The sequence below is a fragment of the Phocoena phocoena genome, chromosome 1, assembly GCF_963924675.1.
Source record: "Phocoena phocoena chromosome 1, mPhoPho1.1, whole genome shotgun sequence".
In the NCBI taxonomy this organism is placed as follows: Eukaryota; Metazoa; Chordata; class Mammalia; order Artiodactyla; family Phocoenidae; genus Phocoena; species Phocoena phocoena.
Window position 1 is genome coordinate 170,854,793 of NC_089219.1, and position 26,757 is coordinate 170,881,549.

Genomic DNA, 26,757 nt, shown 5'->3' on the forward strand with positions numbered 1-26,757 from the left:
CATTACATTTAGTCCTCACTATGTTCTCTCAAGATGCAGAGTGAAACAGAGGCTCAGACAATTCTAGGTAATCTCCTAATACCTTACCCTAAGTGAGAGAGCTTGCATGCCAACTTAGCTCTGACTGATGTAAATGTTCACACTCTTTCTACTGTACCATAGCGCCTCAAAAAAGAAACATTTTATTGGATGCCAGGAAGTTCTGGGGACAAGTGACCACTAAACTAAAATTTATATACACTGATATTACTAGCAGCCAACATGGGATAAACAGGAGAAAAATGAGATACTGCACTGACAGCTTGCATTGTTAATACAAACATACCTAAAACATAACGGCAATATTGCTTGAATATTCGTTAAGGCCCATGAGCCAAGTCACATGGTCAGGTTTGCGAAATAATTTGTTAAACCAGGCACTTAAATGCAAAACCGAAATGAAATCAAAATACTTTAAAAAATAATGTATATAAAATATCTATCATACTCCCTGACACATGGTAAGCACTCCGTGGATATGTGCTATTATTTTTATTAGTGAAACATCCAAGTTTTTATGGTCTTTCTAAATTATTCCACTATACACCCAATAACTAAATAACTCTGGATAAAACAGAATTAACAGATGTTTCAGTTAAATCTGATTTCACCTTTTTTAGGGTTGCTTGCTCTACCACACTACCAATCGTAAGTATAAACCACGCAATTAGAGCTCAGATTAAGTTTCAAAGTATAAAGAGAGTTCAAAGTTATCATAGAAGACACTGTCCCCAAGAATTATTACTAGGTTTAAAGAATTACAGCAGATATTTATAGCCCCCCTCAGTTTCATCAAAATTGAAATTACTAGTAACTAAAGTTCGAAAAAAATGTTTTGCTAAAAAGAATCCTTAATCTGTAATTCTATATCTTTAAAATGTAGCCCACTAATCAAACGACTAAAACATTTACATTGTTATGGATTTTATAATAAAAAGTGAAAATACTTTTACCTTTTATTTTTAAAGCTCTCTTTAAATTATTACCTAAGCATATTTAGAGTTGAAAGACCTCAGTTTGAATACCAGAGCTATTACTAGTAGTTTTGTGCCTATGACCAGTCACATAATTATCTGAGTTTCAGTTTCCCTGCCTGTTAAATAAAGACAATTCAGCTACCCAAATCCAAGTAAATATTACGATAATCATCATTATTGTCATTTCAACTACCAAATAGAAGCTAGAGGTACAGGAGGTCTGTTTTCCAAACTTACATGGCCAGCCCACTACTTAATATGGTTTCAACTTTGGATGCCTCTAAGGAAGACATTCAGTCTCAGCTCTCACCCTCTCCCACTGGGACTTCACTTGCCCCTCCCTGTCGGAAGACATCTGCATATGCGACTCAGCTAGAACTCTAAGACTGGACTTGAAGTCCAGGAGAAAGAATAAAAACCAAGAAATTGCTAGTTTCCAGCCTCAAGCTCAAGTAACAAAACACATCTCATCCCCCAAATTCATGCTTTTTTTTTTTCATGCCTTTTTTTAATCGTATTTCTTTGTGAGCAGAATATTCGACATGCAAGTTTTTTTTTCTCTTAGCAACCATGATGAGATCTGAAGCAGTAAAATCTTCCCACGTATCAGAAAAGAAATTTCTAAGTACTCCAAATCCCACACTTATATTTCTATACAAAGATGCAACTGCTCAAGCAGTATGTTTAAAAGCTATACATGAAAACTTGCCTCGGAATTTATTAGATTAACAGAATAGAAAGGATGCAAGAATGGTTTTAATCTCAACATTCGCTCAATTAACAGAGAAAATATGAAAGTGATCTCAGCTTAACAACTTCTTAGTTCTTGATCAATTCACAACACAACGATAAGCCACTCAGGCTGGATTTGGAAAGGAAGGTTATGCCCTTCGTGGTGGATCGCAGTGCTGACTTGGACCTTTCTGCCAGCCTCGCCCGGCTGCCTCTATGAAGCTGCTGTCAGACCAGCCGGGGTGCCTGCGTGCACCTACACAGCAGCATGGAATTGAACTCAAAGTAGTGTCTTTGTGATATCTTTTCAACAAGTCATGTCCCATTCAGCCTGCTAGTTTATCTCTGTCAGTCTGGGTGCCCAAGTGGCTTCCATGAGCTGTCAGGGACAGGTAGACCAACCTGCTTTGTGCTGAGGAGGTAATGCATCTTTCGGGCTTGGTAATCTCTTTTCTTCTCCTCCCTTTCCAGGTCGGCCTTCTTCTCTTCCCTTTCTTTCATCTCTGCAAACTCCTCCAGAGCCTTCCTGCAGGAATCAGTTTGCGGTTATTCATGATACGAAAAATCTGCTAACCTTTTAATTCTTTCACTGATGAGAATCAAGTAAGTTTTTGAGGGGTAACCATTGTCCACATCCATCAAAATCAGTGGTGGAATCGAGCTTACTGGCACATTCTAGGGGAATCTTTGCAATCTTTAAAAAGCATTTAAGTGATTGTTCAGTGATGAAATTTTGAAAATCAAGTATCTACATATTATAATCAGTTCAATAGCTGAGGAACAGTATCAAATGCAAAGTAAGTTAATTACTATGCTATCATTTTCTTTGGCTATTTTGGACTTAGTTAAATATCCTAAGAAAACATCTGGGCTATTGATTTCCTTTAAATTTGGTATTTACCAAGTTCTCATTGTTTACTTTACACACTAACAGGCTAATTTAAAAAGTGTGATGGGTTTTTACACATATACTTAATTTATTCTAAGTTTACTTCGGTTAAACAGTTTAAATAATATCAACAAGATTACATATATTATCCTGTACTTGAAAGGTTGACATTTTGTTCAATTATATCAATAATTAGAATAAAAGCCAAATTGGGCGCATAAGTTCACAACTTTCTAAGTATAATAAATTCCATTAAAATAATGAAATTTTCATCACTTATGTATATGTATTTAAAAAATTTAAACAAAAATATCACCTCTTAAAATATACTTTGTGACAAATACCTGCTAAATAGAATATTATCAAATTATGGAAGAATAAATCCTTTATTTTCATAGAACAAGTTTAACCACTCATGCTAAAATGTTTTGAAATTGTACTTTATGCTTTTAAAAAACAGATATGTAACTTAGTGTCTAGTTCTATAAGTAAAATTTTAAGTAAAGCATCTGGGCACATACCTCAAAGATAGCAGGGGAAAGTAGAGGGGAGAATTCCAAAAATTAAAAAAAAAAAAAAAAAAGATTCTCATATCTACTTCAATGACTGGAAATATTTTTGTCGCAATTTTCTGTTAAAGGCTACTAATACAATACTTCATACAAGGTTACTTATGAAACACTCTGACGTTTAAAAATCACCATGCTCTGCTATTGCAGCAGAGCTATTTTTTCCAACATAAGATTAAATTGCAAAATAAATGAATTACTTGGAGTGGCATGGCCCTCATTTTGCCACCCTTCTCTTGAAAATTGCTTATTAATATGAAAAAAGGAGTCAGAAAAGAGCCTGTTTTACTTTATGCATAGTATTTTGGGGGCTTCTGCACCCACAGAGCTGGGCTGGCTGCACATTTAGATTGTGCTGGCAGGCTGGTACAATGACCCTTCTGACCTGCATCTCAAGGCTATTATTAATCACTAAGTAACCTGGTAAAGCCAAACAAATTTGTTTCCATTGAAAGGATCTCTATCTGTGTCTGAGAATTTGTTCTGTACCAAACAAACCTCATTAACTGTGTCCATTTTTGACAAAGAACCAGGAGTTACAGGGATTGGTGACCTTTCTTTGTCCTTAGGTACAAATTTCAAGGCAGTTACATATGAATAAATGAGAATTTTTACCAGGAAAAGTAACAATCGTATGTTACATAAGGAAGTGAATACGTCATTAATTTTCACCTTTACTTTTGATATTATGTAAAAAATAAATATCTCTTCTCTAATTCCTCTTATAAGTCTTTAAGATAATTTAAAATAACCAATGAACTGCCGCTATAAGGATAATTACTCAGATATGCATGTATCCAATTTTATATTACTCCAGAGATAAGGACAGGAATTTTCCGAGTAATCACAAAAATTAAAAAACACATCTACAAAGAAGTTTGTGTTCTATAAATAATTTAATGAATATGAAGAGATCTTACATAAGAAAGAAAAAAGGCCCAATAAAATTGAACACATACATGAACAGGCAAGGTACAAAGAAGTAACTAGGACTTGGATACAAAATGAGGGTGGAAATTACTTGAAGCAGTAAAAACCGTCCATCTTCAGGATATGGAAACATAAAATTAAAACAATGTGTACTTGGGGAGCTTGACAAGGAGAGTTAAAACTGAGAGAGGTGTAAAAGAATGTCAGTTTCCAGTACATAAAGAAAACACAGAGTCAGTCTAGAAGGAACTGGGAAGCCCTACAAATAAATCCAAGAAATTTGACAAAACCCTAGAAAAACTAATCTGGGGTAATCTCAAACCACAAAAATAATTAATTTAGTCAATTCATACAATTATTGAAAAAAAAATCAATCTAAAGTTCCTAGCTGATTTATTGCCCTACTTGAGAGTATACAGTTATATTGAACACCACAATTATATTTATGTTAAATATTCTTTGTTAAATAACCAAGTAGGAAGAGCTGAATAAATTATTTATCCTTGATATACAGGTTTTTGTTATAGCAATCTAGATGAAGATATGGCTCAATGTAAAGGATGTAGTAAAAAATTATGATCCCATTAAAGATTAAAAGCTGGAAACCATTGTAACTAGGGTTCCCTGCAAAAATATAAAATTTACCTATTTTTTAATCCAGCAATTTTTAAAATGCTTTTTAAACAATTAAAAATTTCTCCAAATAGTTTCAGATTATGAATATTTTTTTTTAATTTCAGGTGTATTGACTTATTTCTATCTTCAAAAAAAATCCTGTGATATATATGGGATAGGTATAACTAATTACCCTATTTTACAAATATGAAAACACATAAAGAGATGAAATGACCCATTCTGAATAACAAATCAGTTAATGGCAGAAATGGAATTAGAATCCCTAGATTTGCAGATTCTCTAACCACAGACCTGGCTATAGTCATCCTGATACAAGAAATACTATGCAGAAGCTACTTTTATTGAAGGAACCATGATTATTTTCTTTTATCTTATGATCCTATTTCCTATTATATAGTTAGAGAAACCAGGATAAGTCCCCAGACTTTCTGTACCAGTTTTTATATATACAAAACATTTTGTGATATTAATTTTAAAATAAAGGCAAAAATTACTGAAACTATGTAAAGCTTTACATATTTGAATATGTTTTGCTAATGATATCTATAATGATAAAATATTTACATATTCTAATCGTGATAACAATAATAAAAATAAGAATAGCCACTTGGAGGCAATATAGTAGAGCAGTTAAACAACATAGACTGAAATTACACCTGGTTATAAAATCTCTGCTGGGCTACTTACTAGCTGTTTAATCTTTGAGCCTCAATATCCTCATCTGTAAAATGCAAATATATTATCAGTATTTGTATCTTTTTCATCAAGCTATTGTGAGGATCGAATAGATTAATCTATGTAAAGTGCTCAGAGTAGTGGTTGGCACATGGTAAGGTGCTACATTAGAGAATGTTTCCTGTGAGCTGCGTACTAGGTTACATGCTTTATCTACATAACTGAATAGGAATCTTTTATGCTTTCTTAAATCCCGTCAATGATCTTCTCCTTTCTCTCTCCACACTAGTGTGCACTTTATGGATGAGTGCACAAGGCAGAGCAAGGAATCTGGCTTCTAAGAGGCAGGAAGCATGGGGTAAACCTTGACCAGTGGGAAATAGAAGACAGAAGAGATTCATGCAAATGAATTTCCCTTTTTTACTGTCTTTCACCTACTGCTTTGAGAGGTCTCCTTGCAGACTGGGAGAAAACCTATGTGGCTAACAAAAGAATGCACAGCTGATCCACTAGGTTGAGTCACTGTGGAATGTGATGTGAAGCAGTGGTCCAGGGCTGCAGGAGGTCATCCTATCACATCCTCCCTGTAGGGCCAAAGCACCCAATACAGCTGCCCTGACTGTTGGTGGCTGACAGCTCAAGCTACATCCCACTGGAGAAAATCAGCTGCCCCACCCCAGGTTTTGTCACCCTCTCCCCCATTCGGCATCCAATGACTGGTGGTTGAAGGGATACACAGGCCCAGAGCCTCTGTGCCAATCTAGCACTACTCTCAAGGCCCATCCAAAGCCCAGAGCTTCCTGAGATTGGCTGAGACTTCCGATGCGGCTCATCACCTCCCTCTGCTTTCCTTTTCCACTCCCTTAGACATGTTATTCCCCAAATGCTCCCCAATAATACGAACCAAATCACTGTCTCAGAGTCTGTTTCCATCTCTGACACTTCACTCCCCCTTCTCCCTCACCCTCTTTGTCCTGAGCTAGAACCACCCAAATAAAGGATTGGCAGTTTAATCCTTGACTTACGTTTTGTTTCCAAGAGCTTCCTGGCTAAGACATCTACAATACCTCATTTAATCCTTTCACAGTCCTGTGATGCAGATATTACCCACACCCATTTCACAGAGGTGAGATCTCTGCCCAAACTCTCAAACTAGAAAGTGGCAGAGTTAGAATTTGAATCTAGGTCTGACACCAAAATCCATGCCTTTAAGCATGATACTATACTCATACCATACATTTTGCCCAATCTAATATTTTATTTAGATATCAATAGACCTTTTTTTTTCTGTAACTTTGAATACTATAGTATCCATATTATTTTCCCAAAGTCCTCAAAAGGGAAAAGCCGCTTTGTTTTGGAAAAGTTTAAATGAACTATCGCTACTCTTCATCATCAGATCATAACATTATAACTGGGGATCTACACATGACCTTGGAATGGACAAACTTTTGCATTTGCAGCCACTCATGTCATCTCTTCTTAACACGTTTTCCACTTGCTACTTTTGAGTATATAAAGAATGCTAATGAACATCATAATGTATAAAAAGAGACAGAAACTGACAAGATCCTTAAAAGCCAATTAGCACAACCCAACTAACAAACAATAAAAACCCACAGGCCTTTCAGGATCGGCCCTGTTTATCTCTCCATCTCACTTCATACCACTCCTCCTGTGACTACTGTGCTTTGGTCAGCATGGCTTTATTTATTTCCTAGCAAACAATTTACCCAATGACCCTATTTCCTTTCCTAGAAACGGTTTACCTCAGGACCTTCACTTACACTGTATTTTCTGCCTTGAACTCCCTTCACAGCAAGCTAAGTTTTCTCCCACTGTTATTCTCACTCATCATACCATAATTCTGTTTTTTCCTCTGTCGAACTTAACATTTATAATTATGTCTCCATGGCTGTATTTGCTTATTTAATGTATGTCTCACCCACTAGATTGCAAATTCTATAAAGACTATGTCTGTTTTATCCATGTTTATTTAAATGAATAAATAAATAGATTTTACAAAGATAGTCCTGGACAGAAGGACCATTACATTGGATATGATTACGGTCGTAAAGAATTCACTCTATTGTCTCCATATACATATGGAAGTCTGCGTATATGAATGACGACAGGAACCTGAGAGAAGTGACTACAAAGACAAGTACACGATTCTGCTCAGTTCTGAGCCCAGATGAAAGCTAATGATTACTTGCTATCATGCAATAATTCATGTTTCCTTGCACTGCACAGTTTCTTTCTCTCATCACAATGACTCGTCCTTTTAAATAGTTTCTTGATTTTTGTCCAAGGTCTGAGCCAAAGAAGAAAAATAATGTACCTTCAAAAACTATTTCTTGAAGAAAATAGAGCATTCCACTCAAAATTATTTTCAGAAACAAATAATATTTACAAGATAAAAAACATCCAAATTCATAATTACAATTCGGGAATTATTCTCTTCTATGTATTACTGACTAAATTATTCACAGCTCAGTATTCGTTCAGCAGACTCACCTAATACTTTATTTACCATAATAAAAATTATTAAGATGGCCGCCTATGCCATTCAGAAGCGAGCTATATATTTTGCCATTTTGTTTGATTTTCTTATTCATTTCAAAATATAGTACTAAAAGAATTGTGTATAATTTTTATCTTCTAGTACAGCAGAATGACAGTAACAACAATAAAGACCAGAAATCTCTACGCTTTCCTCTAAAAAGGCTTCTAGATTCCTTTAAAAAGAATTACTCTCTAGCTGTTCCTACTCTAACAATCCTTTACTCCTACCTTCTATAACAAATTATACCCGTAAACATGCACCCCTTCAGCACTCCTCCTATGTGCTAAGGTCCTGAAGGTCAGGGTGAAGGTGTGCCCCTCTCAAAATATTTGGCCTAATATCTGGTATAAACTAGGTGCGAGCCTCCTTTTTAACTATTTCTCAGCCGACTAGTAGTGCATTTCATCACTTCTGGTGGTTTGATTAGAAGAGGGAAGAAGCCACGTTGAGAAAGCCCCCCTTGGGAAGGGGACGTAGAATCCAGACTCTGGCTCATTGCCAAGGACAGTGGTTCTCGGAGTGTGGTCCCTGAACAGCAGCATTAGCCTCATTGGGGAACTGCTAGAAACGCACATTCTCAGGCTCTGGCCCAGACCGACTCAATCCGAAATTCTCGGGGATGGGACCCTGAGTCAATCTCCTGCCTGCTAAAGTTTGAGGAGCAGTAGTTACAGCAATGAGACTGTCAGCTCTGTTGAGGAAGTAAGGTGATTAGATTCTACTCACCAGTATGATGTCATGAAGTGATGCAATTATATTCAGTTAATGATCTAATTATGAATCTCACCATATTAGCTAAAGCACTATGAAGTACTACAAAGGAGACAGGATATGTACATCCCGATACGTCCACAGACATCATAATTTTGACAGAGAAATTTAGAAGTTACGTGGAGATTGTTTTAAAAGCACAGATGCCCAAAATTCCATAATTTCTCAAATAAAAACAAAAAGCTATCATCTGTACCATCGTTAAGAAAAATATATAGTTCTAAGAAAATGGATTTAAACAATTCTCTAGAGTCCTCACTCTGTCTGATGGCAAAGTCAGTGATATCTTCTGTTGGGAGAAGCCTTCAAAATAAAACTAGCTGAATAGCATGAGTTTCTGCTGTGGTATGTTATGACATAGAAGTATTTTAGTTAAACTTATTGAATAGACTTACGTTGTATCTCTAACAATTGTCTACTCTCAATCTGTCCATAATAATGTAACCAAATAAGAAGATAATAAAAGGAAAAAGGGAAGGCTAAGTCTAAAATATTAGTAAAATTACTAACCACAAATAAAGCAATTACATGCTTGGAGTTGGTACGTGACATCCAAAAATATTTTGAGACTGATAAAACCTTAGAACAGATGATCTGGAAGTCATTAAGATACTCAAAATATTTGTATTTGAAACAAAAGCTTCATGTTACGTCAGTCAAATCATTTAAACCACTAATTTTATCTACCTGGTTACCTAGGCCCTGGAATTGTTGGACAGGTGTTGTAAATTTCATTAGGGCAGCGCTTTCGAAAGGGAAAATACGGTTTTAAAGTAAGCACTCGGTAGTACATAGCCCTCGATACTCAAGCACTCAGGCTGTTCCTGAACATCACACCTTACTCTGAAATGTGGAGTTAAGACTTTCACATTTTGAAAACATTTAGAAAAGGGCTCTCAGAAAACTTTTCAGTAACTCTTGAAAATCCTTTGTTTGTAGTATAGATCAATCTCCCTTCCAAATGTCTAAGCTACTTTTCCAGTTAATATCATGAAGAAAATTAACACACATTTATTTATTCACTCGGGCAGTCATAAGTATGTTTAAAATATTAAAAGAAATAAAGTTGTGTAAAGTCCAGTCCCTGCCTTCAAGTAGCTTGCAAATAAAATAGCTGATAACTAACTAGCTTATAGACAGAATAAGTCTATGAAGAAACACATAAACAGTGCTTAAGTTCAGAGAGCTCCACTCTGATTAGAGGGGTCAGAAAAGGCAATGGAGGTGGGAACAGAACAATGAACAGGCTTTCACTAAAGAGAGCAAGCTGGGATGGAGGGGAGTGGTAATGAAATGAGGATGGATGATTCACAAAAAAACTCCAGCTTTCTTTGGTAGACTTGATCTATCAACAGCAAGTTGGGGGCAATGCACTTTAGAGCAGAAGAAAGGCTTCCGGACCAAGGGTGAGTAGTCTCTCGAAGGGTAATGCTAGCAAATTTGTCCGCTATAGACTAGATATTTTGAGAATGAAAAAAGTGAAAAAAAGAAGATAATGGTCAATGTCATAAAATTACAGTAGCATGACTTCACTCTGATCGTAAAAAGGGAGCATCCAGTTGCTCCATTATTTCACTTGCGTACTTTTCATGGTTTTAAAAAGCAGTAAGACTCCATTGAAAGATCATTCATGAAAATCAATTTTTTTCTTCTTCTGGCTCTTCTGAATACACTCAGTTGAAAAGAACTTTTTGCATAGCATTCTTTCTAAGCATATGCACATGTAACACTGTAAAATTATCTTCTTTTTACTACTCTGGACAACTTCTATAAAAGAAAGTACAATTTTATGTAATATATATGATGCCCAATAATTGAGAGTAACATTGAGCTAAGTACAATAATAGGCATAGCAATAAAATATATTGACTCAGTGCATCATTTTCAGGAGCTCCAAATGCTTCACAGACATTAGTTCATCCTCACAACATGCCCTTGAGGTTGCTAAGGGGCAGGTATCATTAACAAGGTTCCTGTTCTTCTTTGTGAAATGAAATGACTTTACAGACGGTGACTTTGAGACACAGCATGGGGGCTTTCTTGCAAAAAGGTAGATCAAGGCACATCACATTCTCTCTCCCTTGAGAGTGTATCTTCACGGTAACTCATTCAGCTGTGGAGAATGAGGATCAAGCTACTGAAGTTTTGTTTTGGGTAGAGCTCAGAGTTGAGTAGCTAAAGTTCCCACTTCAAATGAAAAGAATTGTAAGATCTTATTTACTTTGCGTTTACTCCAAAATCACACAGCGTCTCTTATTTAAAATGTGTTAACTTCACTTTAAAGCAAAAATAATTGTGGTTGCTTTTTCATGCAATCCACTCAACACAGATCAGGGACCTCTCTAAACTAATCCTGATGCTATCATAAAGCACTGACCTACCAAAGGATGATGGCAACTATTTTAAAGCAGTCTATCACATGTAACTTCAATAAATGAGTTTGGGAAAACTATTTATGGACCAATTATTTTATAATTGATCCTGGATATCTCTTTCATATGAATGCGAAACAGAATCTTATCCTATGTATTCTTAGCCAGGATAAGAAAAGACTACAAAATAGTAGTAGAAAGAACAGAGAGAGAGAGAAACTGGGGTGATTTTCTCTCAGTTCTCTTCAATGTCACTCCTGAGAGAGGAAATAGACAGATTAGAAGGGAAACAAGATGGAAAAAGCTTAAAGGCATTACAAAGGGGGAACGAAAAAAGTATTTTTTAAAAAGTGATGCTTTTTAATTCACTGCTTTTGTAGTATGACACGACTGCATACCTTTCCTCTTCATCACAAAATTTCTATTTTATATATATATGTACACACATCTGTTAATGGTATCTCTCTCTATAAACACACACACACACACACACACACACACACACACACTTTAGGAATTCCCATTCTACAATAATATTTTAACTAAGATACCTGTTAACAATTTTTTCTCAACGATCCAAGCTTTTAAGTATTACAACTATTTAAGAATATAATGTATTACTTTGGGTTTGCTTAATTCTTATGCCAAGAAGATGCTCTCAAATATAATCCTTGTGTTTATAGTTTACATATTTCTAGGACCTCTAAGTCACCTTTTACAAGGGAAACCTTAAAAGGAAGGAAATACAACAGATTACATTAATCGGATCTGTATTTTAGAGTCATTCAGGCAGCAGAAGGAAGGACAGCTTGACGAGGAATGAGAACAGAGGGCTAGGAAAAGAAGTGATAGAGCTTGGTCATCAACAGAATGGAGAAAAGCATCTTTAGTATGAATCCCATGTTTCTGGCTTGGGCACTGAAATGAAAAATGGTCCAATTCACCATAAGAAGAAGAGATTTGGGGGAAAAATTATTATTTCACGTATAAAGATGCTTAATTTGAGGTGTCTGTGGATGTCCAAGTGGCAGTGTTAGCAGGCATTTGAATAAATGTTTATAATAATCAGAACATTCTTGGCTGGAGAATATTCAGATTTATAAATCATCAAAACATAAGTGGTAACAGAAGTCACTCAAGTGGAGGAGACTGTCCAGAGGATAAAGAATGAAAAGGCAAGTGCATCAGAGAGAATACTAATATTCAAGATCAGGCAAATAAAGGCGAGTACACGAAAGAAATGGAGAGGAAACAAGCAGAAAAGTGGAAAGGAAGCCAGGAGAGAGTGCCTTCAGAGAATCTAGGTTACAAGAGACAGTAGAGAAGAAAGTAATCAACACTGTCATGTGCTTCAAAGAGGTCAAATAAGGTGAAGGGCAAATAGCCAGATGGTACTTTAAATAATCTTTTAGCAATGGTTACATTTTCTCAATACACTTTCACAGTAACTTAAAATGTAGCTTCAAGTATGACTGTAAATGTGTATTATTGAGATATCAGGTACCCAAATCTGATTTCCACTACATAAATTTACTCTCAATGAGCAATATTAAAAACAGCATTACCAATCCTTAACACAGAATTAAATAGGGAAAAAAAACACAAAAAACAACTCCCTTCCATCCACTTCCTATCAGAGGATCAGCTAGGATAAGTGAGAGATAAGAACTTCTAATCCATCCATTCCTTCAAGTTGGACAACCAGGAGGCTAAGTCCACAAACCAACATATTTTAGTCCCTTGCTTTCAAATGAGTAACAGTTTATTGCTACATTCTGGCTCTTTTTTTCCCCCAAATATCACCACAAAAAAGAGAGACTTGAAATTCAGAGAGCTTTTTTCAGTAACAGTTTATTGCTACATTCTGGCTCTTTTTTTCCCCCAAATATCACCACAAAAAAGAGAGACTTGAAATTCAGAGAGCTTTTTTCTGTTTAAAAAAAAAAAAAAGTTACAGAAGTCATTGTTCACTACATTACTGTGTCTCCCATTGAGGATTCATATGTGAAATTTCCAGAAATCTCTAGAAAAGCTGTTTCTTGTATGTGCAGTAATGTTTTCCCCATTTTGACAATGGGACATTCTTAACTAATCACATCCCCTGATCAATCACACCATCAGAGTTATCATTCTGTATTTTCCTTTACCATGATCCTTGTTTCTTTTACTCATAAATGTCTTTTGTAAACTTCTTGAAATTCATTGTATAAAGAGTTAAATTTGAAAAAAATTAAATACATATACAGATACATATATAACAAAATTATACTCGATGTAATAAGCTTTTTCCTTTTATTAATTCTATCTCAGGAATGAAGGGATTTTTTTCCTTTTTATATACTTGGCTTTAAAAATGTTTTGAAATAGCAAATTGTTAAAGGTAGTGCATTCTTGGTAAAAATAAAAATAACGTAAAAAGGCTGTGATCAAATAGTTGATATCATTCCATGTTTTAAAGTGATTATATGGATTATGTCATTAATTACTAATGATGGATAAATAATAGACTGTTTTTAAAAGGAAGATTACATGCTGTACTTTAAGTTAGACACTCTAGTATGTTTTATCTAAATTCTACTAAATTAATTGCTATAATTATTGTCTCTTCATATATAAAGTGATTCTACAGAAAGAAAGTCATGCGGACAGTTAACACTACAGACTAATTTGATCCTGGAAAACTAAAATGTTATTTTCTTTATGTCTTAGACTAGCCCTTACGAAAAGAGCCCATCACCTAGATACAATTCGATAAAGCCAAACTGCTATCATTTAGTTGGCTGAGATCGGAACATTATATTTTTAAAATGTGGTTTATTGAAACATTACCTTTAGGTAATCATATTTATTCTCCTTATTTTCACAATATCTATGCTGCTCCACTTATGTCCTTGAAACAGGGAACAGGGATATCCTAGTATGAAAAAGTGGCCTCGCTGCTGGAGTTCATAAATTTTGTTCAGCTTTGGATGAGTTCAAAGAATTGCCATGTAAGAAAAGCCTTACAGAGGGAATTTATCTGATTATGGCAGTAATAATTACCCAGCTGTTTATTGCAGATAGAGAAATAATTCATGTAGGCAATAGGCCGTGGTGGCAATGACACTCTGCATTTAGTAAATATGCAAACTGTTCACTTCTAATTAACCAAGCTAGAGGATGCCCTTATTAAATGTATAAACTAAAAGTGCCTTCTTGACAAGTGATGAATTGTTACATTGCACAAACTCTTGCCACAGAATTATTGGAGTGAACTTGGGGCTTAACTTCATTAAGAGATCTTGTGGGATAGTTAAATGAGGATGGACAGTATAACAAGGCGTACCTGACAGCCAATGATATGTTAGAGCCGAAAGGAACTGTACCTTTTCTTCTGTCCTACTTAACTGCTCAGATTCATGAGAGATAAACTGTGAAACTGTAGAGTTAATTTGAGTTCAAATAATAAAAATAAACGAAATAACACGACAGCCCATTTATGGAGGCTACCCGACAGTTTACCCAGCAAATGAATCTAGGAAACAGCCACTTTTTTTTTTTTTTTTTTTTTTTTTTTGTAGTACGCGGGCCTCTCACTGTTGTGGCCTCTCCCATTGCGGGGCACAGGCTCCGGACGCGCAGGCTCAGCGGCCATGGCTCACGGGCCCAGCCGCTCCGCGGCATGTGGGATCTTCCCGGACCGGGGCACGAACCCGTGTCCCCTGAATTGGAAGGCGGACTCTCAACCACTGCGCCACCAGGGAAGCCCGAAACAGCCACTTTTTATGGGTCAAATCTCTTTCATGTATCAACAACGGAAGATCTACCACTCTTTCTGTTAACCGAAAATAACTTGTTTAATAAAAATAAATAGTTCTATTGACTAGCTTTAAAATAAAATATGTTTCAAAGAGGAAATCGATGGGTTTTATTAAAGAAAAGTAATACAGTATGGAAATTACTCTTAATATTGCTTTGCTCTGAATGGGTTTTATTTAATTTTACCAAATAATTAATTATGAGATAGTTCAGTGTCTATATTCTATGCTTACCCTTACTTTAAGGTAACCATTCTTTAGCAAACATCTATACAGATATGTCCATCCTAATTAAGAATCTCATGAAAAATAATACTTAGAGGGAAGTCCTAGACATAATGAAGCAAAACCAAAATATTTCTAGCTGAAGTGTACAATAGGTGATAACATCTACCTCACAGGTTTGTTGTGAAAATGGAAGGAGATAATGAGAATCAAGGGTTTAGCACAGCACTTGGTATACCATAAGTGCTCAATATATGTTAGCAATTTATAATGTGCTTGAGTGGCAACAGCTCTATTTGATTGAAAGAGTAATCCCTAGTGTTTTCAATGGGCGGTTCATGCTGAGGTCTGTTAAGACTCTACACCTGCTCTTTCATCTGCATCATACAGCCTCTGAGAATGTAAAATGTGTGAACTGGCATTTCAGATAATATCAGAATATCATTGTAAATGTTTGCTTAATTATATATTTATTGTAAAACATGAAACAATATATAAATAAGCATTACATATTTTAAGAGAATCAGACTTTGCCACTATTGAAAGTCTAATGTGGCTCCTCCAGATTTATAAGTTAACAAATTTTTATGTACTGAGGAAGAATATATGACCCCATCTTCGAAATATATATGTATTCATACAGACATTTTTTTAATGAACACTCTATGTCAAGAACTGCAACAGGAAATAGAAAAATGGTCATTATTACAAAGATAAAACTTTCGTATCTTAATGCGAGAATACTAGTATCAAGGGTTAAAATAAGACTGCTTTAATTAAGAAAGAACCATATATACGAATAATAAAAACAAAGGTTTTATAAATGCATCTATACATGCAAAACAGTTTAGTCTCCACACCTTGAAGAAAGAGTAAGATGGAAAAAAGTAAAGAAATGACACTCAAAGAAAGCATAACAATAAAAGCTAATATTGAGTGCTTGTTAAAATAAGTATGTGTGGCTTTGTAGGAAAACAGTAAATGTACGCTCTTTTGCCTTTCTTAAATCAGCCAAGTGAACAAACATAAACAAAAATATATGAAAAAAAACAAGGAACAGTCACAACCCCCATCATAAACTCAAGAGAATTACTAGGAATTGAATAAATGGAGAATATCTGTCATATTCAATTAAATTTAAAGTACAAGTTCAGGGTATCTTCCTCAATCACAAAGTCAGTGTAGTATGTGGGAAATATCAATACGTGAACAAGGCTGAAGAACCTAGTAAGTACCCTCACCAAGACAGATAAAGACAGGGACTGACTGGGATACAGAACTGAGGGAGAGAATTTGAGGCCAAGCAATTCCTCTTCTCATTGATCAGAACTGCTGACTGAGTTGAGACTTGATGGCAAACCTGGGCTGGAGGAGAACAGGGAAAAGTAGCCTGAGAGCCGCTGAATAAAGTGAACTGGAGAAAGAAAAGACCGCCATAAGCTGTGGAGCTTCACACTGATCGTGCTTCATGAAATCAATTTCCACCGTGACAGGAGGTCATCAGGCTTGGGAGGACAGCGGCAAGAGCACAGCTGCCCATGGCCCCAGCTCACTCTCTACCCCTCGTTAGATAGCTGAATGAATGAACGAGAAAACAAACCACCAATATCTAGCTTAAGTACTAAAAAAAAGTACAAGAATTTGAGACCCAATTAGAAATTTTAGTAAGGTATAAAATTACTCTGCCAAAAGATATTGCTTTCCTATATGTAAAAAAAGAAATAGTTAGAAAATGAAAGAAAATATACCATTAGCAAATATAATAGAAAAACATGAAATTCTTAGAAATAAAATTAGCAAGAAATAGGTAGACCCTGTATAACAAAATTTTATTAATGGACATTTTTAAAAAATACACACAAATGAAGATATATGCCTCATTGTTTGGCAGAAAAACTCAAATTATCAAAATATCAGTTTTCCCTATACTATTTACAAATTTAATTAAAACCCATTTAAAATCCCAATTTGCTATTTTTTGAAACATGCCAAAACGACTTAATATTTAGTTGGATAAAAATTAAGCAAAAAGAGCCACAGCTGAAAAATAAAAGTAATTTATAGCTACTTAAGCCAGGCAATAAATACTATACACGATTACAAAAGAAAGAGAGAAATCAGATGGCATCAATAGTCAAGAAACAGGCCCAAGTACATGTGAAGACTCTTAATATGTGGTAAGATGGCACTTAACAGGCAGAGATAAGTGAATTATTGAATAAATGCTATTGGAATAACTTGTTAGCCATTTTAAAAAATCTTAAGCTGGATTTCAAATTTACTGCTTATATCAAATAGATTCCAGATGGTTTCAATATTAAAAGTTACAAAAGAAACCCTAAAATATCAAAAGAAATATGGACGACTACTTTTAAAGTCATGCAAAGAAGAAATCAAAAAAGAAGTTACTGAAAAATATAACCAGAAAAAATTGAAAGGCCAGCATATGTCAAAATCTCCATAAATATGTTGGAAAGACAAGAGCAAACAAGGGCAGATAATTGCATCACTGATGCCAAAGGGTTTGTATCCCTAGCATACACAAGGATTTTTTTACAAATCCATATGAATAATAATTATAATAAAATGAAATAGGCAAATTGAACTAGGCAAGTCACTAAAGAATACAAATGGCCAATATAAGATATTCAAATTCCTAAAAATAAAATTAGATAAAATTTAGATGGAATTGTTCACTTTATTAAATTGGCAGTGATAAAAGTCAAAATCCAGTATTGGCAAAAGGAAACAGAAACTCCTATGCGTTGTTGGTAGAAGTATAAATTGACTTTTTTAATGGAGAATTAGCTAATATGCATCGAACTATAAAATATGTTTAAACTTTTATGTAAAAGCCTTATAGAACTATGCAGAAAAAAGATAACAGTACAAATGCAAAAAGAAGTAAGCAGAGGAATGTTCTAGTAAATGTCCATCAATAAAGAAAAGATTTTCCTAAAGAAATTATGGTATAAATAGCATATACATACACACACACACAATAGGCATTGGACATTTTGACACAAATTTACACCTATTGACATAGACGTTACTTGTAGTGACAGAATACTTCCCCCTCTCTTGTTTCCTTCATGAGGAGGGATGTTTAATCTGATTAGAGGATAACCCAGCCCTCCGGGAGAGCAGGTCCTACCTTAGAATGAGGAAAAAATGAGCTGCGGGGAAGGCTGGGAAGAAGGGAGAGTGGCAAGTCTGTCCCTTCCAACCCCAGGGGACTGTGGAAGGAAGAAGGGCCTGTAGGAGAGAGTTCCGAATGTAGTGACCTATGCCCTGACCACTGAACTCCAGGCCAAAGTCTTGGAGGCAGAGAGGAAGGTTTGGTAGATTGAGAGGGATGCCAAAAAACAAGTATTGTTTTCCTACCTCCTGTTTGAGATCCTGGGAGGATCCCACCTGTGCAAGGCAGCCCAAGACAATATGGCATGGCTCCAGGCCAGCAAAGAGGATCAAATAGTGTGGTCAGGTAGGAAGGGTTTGCTTAGCAACGGTAAGTCTTCCTTGGCTCCTATACTGTATACCAGGACCAGGAAGTTCATGTATATCATTTTAGGGACAAGCAAGATCTACGTTGAGAGCTAGGGGTCAAGTCACGAGGACCACAAGGGCAAAAATACAGACGACCTTGAATCAGAGTCTGCAGGGTAGCTAGCCTTGGCCAAGGCATCATTTGAAGCATATGGAAGATCTCAGAGAGACTGACAGAGACAGAAAGAGATGATGCAGGGTCTGGTCAGCTAAGCAAAACCACCAGACCTAAATCAAGCTGCAACTGGTTACATCAAATGGTGGGTTTTAGCTGCAGATGCCAGCAGAACTCCTAGTGACAAGACTGATAACCACAGAGCTGCAGACACCAGCCACTTTTTTTACCTAAATATAAGGCAGGGCCCCCTCTTAACCCCTAGGGCCACAAGGTAACGCAAGCTCCTTATACATCCATAAAACACGTTGGAGAAGACAAGGGGGAACTCAAGGAATTATGAAAAACTGACATATTAAAAGATTCTTTAAATTACTCTATCGGGCCAAATTGGACTAATATTTATTAGTTTCTTGCCCTCTGCCATCCAAATGCTGGAAGGATGGAATGGAGTCAAAGAATTCATAGAGAATATTAAAGTTACAGGAATAAAAAGTTGTTATATATCATGATACATCTGAGTGTGATTCCATGTAAAATAAACAGTGGGTAAACTCACAATTCAAAGCATACTCGTTTATATAAATGAATTTTGCTAATCTAGATACAAATGTCTTTTTAGTAACACTTACACTCTTACATAGACTCTGACTATCACCAAGAGCATTCTTTTATAATATACACATTTTAAAGCTAGATATAAATAAAAATACATCTAACGATGTTGATGTGTGATCATCGTAGCCTTTTCCTATCACTGGTAAGATGGGTGTTGCAGCCTCAGTCATTTTGTGCACATTCCAGGGAAAAGGGGAAAAAAATGGAAGGAGAACTAGCATATCTCATCACCCAGAACTAAGTCATCTTTCCACTCTTAGCTGAAAGAAGTTTAGAAAAGCCTAAACAATAATAGAAGTTAAGTTGCCAATGTTGGAGTGCAAAATGTTGGCGTGATCAAATCTATGGAATTTTCCACAGGCCACCTCATTGCAAAGTCAACATTTGTCAGTTATCGATTTTTTGCCTCTCAGCTTGAAGTCTACAATTCTTTGCTTGTTTTGTAAAATTGGCTCTGGACCCATAAACATTTTCCCTTTGCTGGCTAGCACAGCATTAGTCTGAAAATAGAGGGTACTGGAGGGCTATCTCAAGGAAGAGCAAAGGCAGGAGTTTCTCTTCCTGGTTCCAATACGCCTGCTTCATTGTCTCCACGACATGGCTGTCAGCTATATGCAGGGGATCCAGTGGTTGCCAACCTCTAGTGAGCTTTGCTGTCACCCCAACAGGTAAGCTATCTGTCCCTGTCCACCAGCGCCCCGGTGGGCAGCTTCCTGCTCATCTCGGCTGGCACCCTGGCTGCAAAACGGCTCTGGTCCGTGACATCTCAGAAAACTCCACAATCCAGTAGGGTGCTGCCACATCCCCGCCAATGAGGTCTGAGTCTCATCATTAACGGGTGCGGAGAGGCTCTTCCAAAAACTTTCCTTCGGGGACTTCCCTGACAGTCCAGTGGTTCAGACTCTGTGCTTCCACCGCAGGGGGTGAAGGTTCGATCCCTGGTCAGGGAATTAAGATCCCACAAGCCACGTGGTGCAGACACACAAAAAGACAAAAAACAAAACCTTTCCTCCTTTCAGTACTCTTCTTTAGACCTAGAGGTGGTAACTTCTCTCGATATTTACTATTTCCATATTCTTTAGAGTGCTATATTACCTCTGTTAAAGTTACTCATCTTTTATTAGTTAATAAGTCTTCATATTAAAATTATCTACTTACAACACAGCCAGCACTCAGTGGTGGAGGAGGAATGAAATAAACACAATAGAAACTCCCCATTAGGGAAAAAAATGGGAAAGAAACAGCAGTTGCTGGTCCATAGCGAATATCAAATATGCTACACAGCTCCTGTTCGAGGTGGTTTCTTGGGGAGACAAACAGAGTACTCCTGGTCCGTCATCTTCCACGACCACATATGAGATGCGCCTTGGACGGGATGATCTTTCTGTGCAAATTCAGGAGGCTTATGATTACCTGAGGGTAGCTACGCTGCAGCTGGCCAGGCTGGGATTTCTTTCACAACAAATACCCTTGTCAGTATAGTAGGGGTTTGGGTTTTTCACTTCTGGTCGGTTCCATGAGCAAGTAACCACAATCAAGGATCTTATCTAGACATAGTTTTCAAGCCTAGGGACATACGGTCTTAGATACCGGCTTCTATGCTCTGCTACTCAATCTTTCAACACAGGGCTTCCAGTCAGCCAAAACAGTAGATTTGTGTGGGAAGATGGCAGTTCGCTAAACTGTCAAATTTTTCTAGCTTGGATTTTATTCTTTAAACATTTAGTTTGGCTGCTTTATAGTCTGGTCCTGGTAATTCTGATATATTAAGGCTTTGTGATTCTGCTCCCACTACCCTTTTTTGTTTTGTTTTGCTGCTTCTCACTCATGGTGTCTTGCTTTCCTAAATCCCTGGTACTTTCACTGTGCATGATGTTGCATTTGAAAAATGATTTGTAAGAATAATTTTAGGCCTAGAATTATGGCATCTTCTCTCTGAGAGGCTCTTCATATGCTTCTGTCAGGTTCCTGGGACACTACTAGTCTAGGAGCTCTTAAGTTCAAGTGCAAGACTTGAGGTTCCCTGAATCACTCAGATAAATGGCAGTTTGACTTCAAATTCCTGCTAGTTTATTTCCATTGTTACTTACTTCTTTTAGGGTTATAGCTTTTGGGGATTCTGGATGAAAGAACAGGGGGAAGTTAAGCAGCATTCCTACTCTTGGTGGCTCTGACTTAGAATTTGGTTTCCTCCTGATACTGCAAGACTGCCAAAAGCACAGTTCTTTTGCAGTCAGGTGGATGTTCTTTCCAATAGGCAGATGCCTTTAAGGCAAGAGCAGCTTTGAGTGTAGACTTACATCTCTGAGTTCTCATCTTCTACTATATTTTGGCCAGTAAATTATTTACCATGTTAATAGTTCTTTGATGCTTAGATGTCATCATGAGGATGGTTGGTCTGAATTAAGTTAGTCATTATCAGACAAGATAACACCCCCAATCTGACCTTTGTCTTGGGCTCACATACTTGCCAAGGTCTGGGTTTGTCTCCAGCTAAGGCCCTAAACTTCATAGCCACTGCTTATAAACACTTCAGTTTGAGGTACAGAAGCAATTGGGTTTTTCAATACCACAAGTTTCCAAATTATAAAATTCTCATCAAATACAGAGTGTACACAGAGAGCACTTCCCTTAGCAAAGCAGTATTACCTTCCATCTCTGCTTGTAGGTTGGCTACTACTAGTCCAAGTTCACCTATTTTTTTCATAGGAATTTGCTGAAAGAGGCACAGAGGGGGCGCATACACCAATATTCTGAAATGTACCTACTATTTCAATTAATGTCAAAGACTCGATTGCTAATGATCTGTATCACATGGTAGAGTAGATGGGATCTGAAAAAATCTCTTACACCACATACTAATGGTTTCTAATCTGACATCAAATGGCCTCCAATAGTCAAATTCCCATTTTAAGTGGTTACTTTTAATATTTTACTTCATTGGCCCTGACCAAGTCACGTGGTACCTCCACTGCAAGGAAGTCTAATAAAGTGAGTGTTTAGTTTTCTAGGCCCAACAGCAAAGAAGGCGATTTACAAGAAATTCAGAATGGGTTTTAAGTGAGCCTCCTTATGCCATATGTCACAGCTGAAATATAATTGATACAACTTGCAATAATTCAAAAGTACAAAGAGGCAGTGTATTTTGATTTAAAAAAAGGAAGACCGAGTTCAAATCTCCAGACCCACCACTACTTAGGTGTGTGAACTTACCCAAGTTACTGAAACCCTGATTTTAGTTTTTCATGTTTAAAATACAATAACATATATCCCCAAAGGGGATCTGTGTGATAGATAACATATAAAACCTCACATGTACAACAGGTGCTTAGAAAACATGAGTTACTGTGATTGCAGTCTACTGAGCTGGTCATTGTTTACAATGTCTAAATTTGTCCATATAAAATTTTAGCTTTTTAATTAATTATTAGTTTTCTGATTACTACGTACTGATCTTTCTCTTATTGTTATTTACTAAAAACACATAGATATGATATACGAACAGCCAGAAATCTTTGATAAATCTGTATAAAGTATTCCTTTTGTTTATGTTTGCACCATGTAAGCAACTACTCAGTTATGATTTTTGTCCACGCTGTACCTGCGTCTAAAGAGGAAGCTATTATTATCAAGCATGTGTTGAATATTGATGGAGTAGATATACTCCAGATTCTTAGTGTTTCCATTAGTATTTTCCCACTTAATATTAATTCTGACTTAAAAATGAAGTCGATGAAAGTTCTGGAGAATCCATATGGGACAGCAAAAGGGGGGCAAATACCAACACTACTGACTGATTTTTTCACTCTAGTGGCTCCAGCTTTGCTTTTGCGGGGCTGCGCACGCTACCAGTCTGAAAGGACATGCTGATTTCCTTCATGTTTCTATTTCTTTGTTAATTAAAGCACAATTGGAAATGTGCTGCCTAGCAAGCTTTATGTATTAAAAAGTCTTCAACTCCAAGGAAGTAGAAACCTAGTGCTGTGCTTCCCTGATGCAGAATGTTAAGCAATCTCAATGGTCTTCAGTTGTGTCATCAGCCTGATGCATTTGTTGACTCTGCACGATTTCCTGCCAGAGCAAGATTACTTAAAGACAATAAGGGTGGCCATAAGGAGGCTCCCAGATAACCATTATAAGGATGAGAGACGATGCTCAAATCTTCAGTTTCCTAAAAACTAGATGCTTATTTATAGAAATGACTCAAGGTTTTGTTTTTTGGCTTTATCCTTGAAAACAAATGCAAATTAGCAGGTTACGAAGACAGCATTTAACACAAATATTGAAATAAATATTTTGAAACAGCAGGCTGCTAGTTCTGGATTGCGACTATCGTCCCTGGGAATAAACACTGACAGTTTAACAGGAAATACTGAGAGAGGAACTGTAAATTTTAAGACCTAAGAGAATTTCTCATAGTTGAACTGGAAGTTGTTCACACAAAAATAATAGCAAAGGACAAAGGACAGAAAGTCAGAGTTTAATATGCTCAGTTAAGCACATGGGTACATGGATTCCAGAATAACCAAGGAGACCCAAGCATGCAGCCCAGTTCATGCCAATATGGGAGAGCTGCCTAGGGCTCTTAGAAGGACGGGAGGTTGTTTTCATAAATGTGTTGCTTCGTCAGCCCTATCCAGATCAGAAAGAGCTGAAAATGCAGTTAATAGACTTTGACTTCTCCCATTGGGCATTCTGGTAAGCATGTCGATGAATACAAGGCCTCTTAATTATAATATTAAAATTGTAATAATGGTCATATTAACGATAAATACATTAGTCATCCTCCAATACTAGTGATTTGTCGGGGTGTTGCCACTCTGAGATAACCTTTTCTAACTATGGGAATATAAAACAACCTTTATGCATCAGGAGTATATACAAGGGATTTCAAAAATATCTTTTAGTATTACAAATTGTTTTTAAATTTCATAATAGTTAAATTTAGAGCACTTTTAACTTTAGATTAGATTTTTAAATACATAATTATAATGTGTATATATAAAATATTTACATGTATTATCATATCTGTCTTGGTCATGGTAAATGATATTTTAATACCATATACTTATAGAATATATATAAGGAATATGGAATATTCCTTATTCCTTATAAGATTAGCCTTCTTTAAATTTTCCTAGCGCCTTTATGGAATTCAAAGTGCTTTGATTTTTGTGGCAAATAAATATATAGATTTGTTTTCTTTTAAATATATTTATTACCATATGAAGCAAATGATCTCTGAGTTAAAGAGAATTGGGAATCTCCTAGCTTGTCATCAAATGCAGAAATTCTTTCTACACAAAGGTCTACCTGACACTTTAGATGAATCCTTCTGTTGGAATATTTTGTAGCTCACAAGTCAGCCTATCACTGAGTAGTACTGAATTACTGGAAATATATTTTTCATGTTGAACGCAAATCTACCCATTTGCCTTAATTTTTTCCCTTTTTATAAATGTAGTGCGTGACAGTTCTTTAAAATTTGAAGACTGACATCATGCCTTCATTTAGGCTGCTGTTTTCCAGTCTCAGAATTCCAACTCTTCATGATTTCTAAGTCCCTTAAATTCCTGGTTATTTTCTGTTGGATGCAGATTGTTGAGTCAATATTCATCATAAATAGTGATATCCAGAATTTAACACTATGCATCAAACATAGTCCAACTGAGAAACTTTTATTTCCTATGATCTTTCTACCATTTCATTCATTTTGAAATGAATTAAGATAGTATTAAAACAGTATAATATACTGGAAAGAGCACCATGTATGAGGTCATAAGATCTAGAATTCCATCTCAGTTCTGCCACAATTTAACCTTGGGCTACACAGCTACAATGGCCGCACACTTTTGTGTGTTTCTTTAACACATACGTGCAGAGAATGGTGGCATCCAGGTTTTGATCACTTAGGCGAGGGGATCAAAGGTGCGTTCTCTGAAGGAACTGAGAGAAAAGGAATAGGACCCAGAGTGGAAATTTGTAGGTGTGAAGCACAATTCCCTTTTTTCACCATTCACCCAAATGCAGCTACAGCATCTTCTCCCTCAACAGAGTATCAGAAATTTCTTCTTTGGAGAAACTAAATAGCCTATAAGAAAGACTTCCACATACCGGCATTTGGGCATCCCCCCAGTGAAAGGGGCCAGCTCCCTTGTCCAATCACTTTAAAAGGAACCGCAGCCTGCCAATCAACAAAACCTGCTTATGTACATACACACCCAAACTGGCACTTCAGTTCCTCATGTGCATGTGTAAACAAACAGCTGAAGATCACCAGCTGCGTGAGGAAAGGCTCCAACTTAAAAGGGAAGGTGATAATAACCAATTGAAAAAAAAAAATAAAAACACCACCCTGGAGGAAATCGGTATCACAGAGACTACATGAAAGTTATCCTCTGAACTTGAATTATTATCAGTGCTGATTACTTTTCATTTGCCACACCTCCAATCCAGTCTACACACTTGCACTGGGATCAAGCCCTACAAATTGTTTTACAGCTGGGTTTAGTCTAACAGAGCACTAGCATTCAGGAGGAAGAAGTTGGGCGTATTTCCTCCTCACTCCTCTCTCTTCTTTGATGCCACACACCTCTGGCAATAACTGAATGCCTCTACAAGTGTAGGTCACAGCCAGGGGTCAGGGGCTCTCACTTCTCCTTGGTTCTCACTATAGCCATTAAGGTTATTCCTTCCCCTTAACTCTTCTACCCTAGAAATAGCAACATCGCACTGTTGCTGGTCTCTGGATGCCAAAACCTCTCTTGCTGAGCCCTTAACCCTGTGCACATCTCTGCAATTACCCTTTCATTTAACTCTCTTTATTTGAGGAATAAATCCTGAGGTGGATTCTGCTTCCTGCCAAGACCCTTTCTGCTCCAGTGTTTTGAAAAATATGAGATATTTTATTAATAGAACAGAAGGATACAAAAAAGAAATGATCAAAAGAGTAGAAATATTTCATGAAAGTTAAAAATTATTGCTAAAATAAAAATTTCAGTAGAAGGGTAGGAAGGAAGTCTCTCACAAAAGTAGAATGGGAGGATAAAGGCCCAGGATAAGGAAAGGGGCAGAAAAGTATAAGAGACTCCCAACGTAACTTCTGGAGGTCCATCATCCAGCCAATAAAAGAACAAAGAAAAGGGCTTCCCTGGTGGCGCAGTGGTTAAGAGTCCACCTGCTGATGGAGGGGACACGGGTTCGTGCCCTGGTCCAGGAGGATCCCACATGCCACAGAGCGGCTGGGCCCGTGAGCCATGGCTGCTGAGCCTGCGTGTCCGGAGCCTGTGCTCCACAACGG

General features: G+C 36.7%; 1 protein-coding gene across 1 annotated transcript in view; it reads right to left on the reverse strand.

Annotated features, from left to right (window-relative positions):
* SPATA17 (spermatogenesis associated 17) overlaps window positions 1-26,757 on the reverse strand; it is a 187,221-nt gene that overhangs the window by 101,958 nt on the left and 58,506 nt on the right. Inside the window, exon 6 of the mRNA XM_065871860.1 lies at window positions 2,151-2,274. Within this exon, the coding sequence (XP_065727932.1) occupies window positions 2,151-2,274 (124 nt within the window). The remainder of the gene's footprint in view (window positions 1-2,150; window positions 2,275-26,757) is intronic.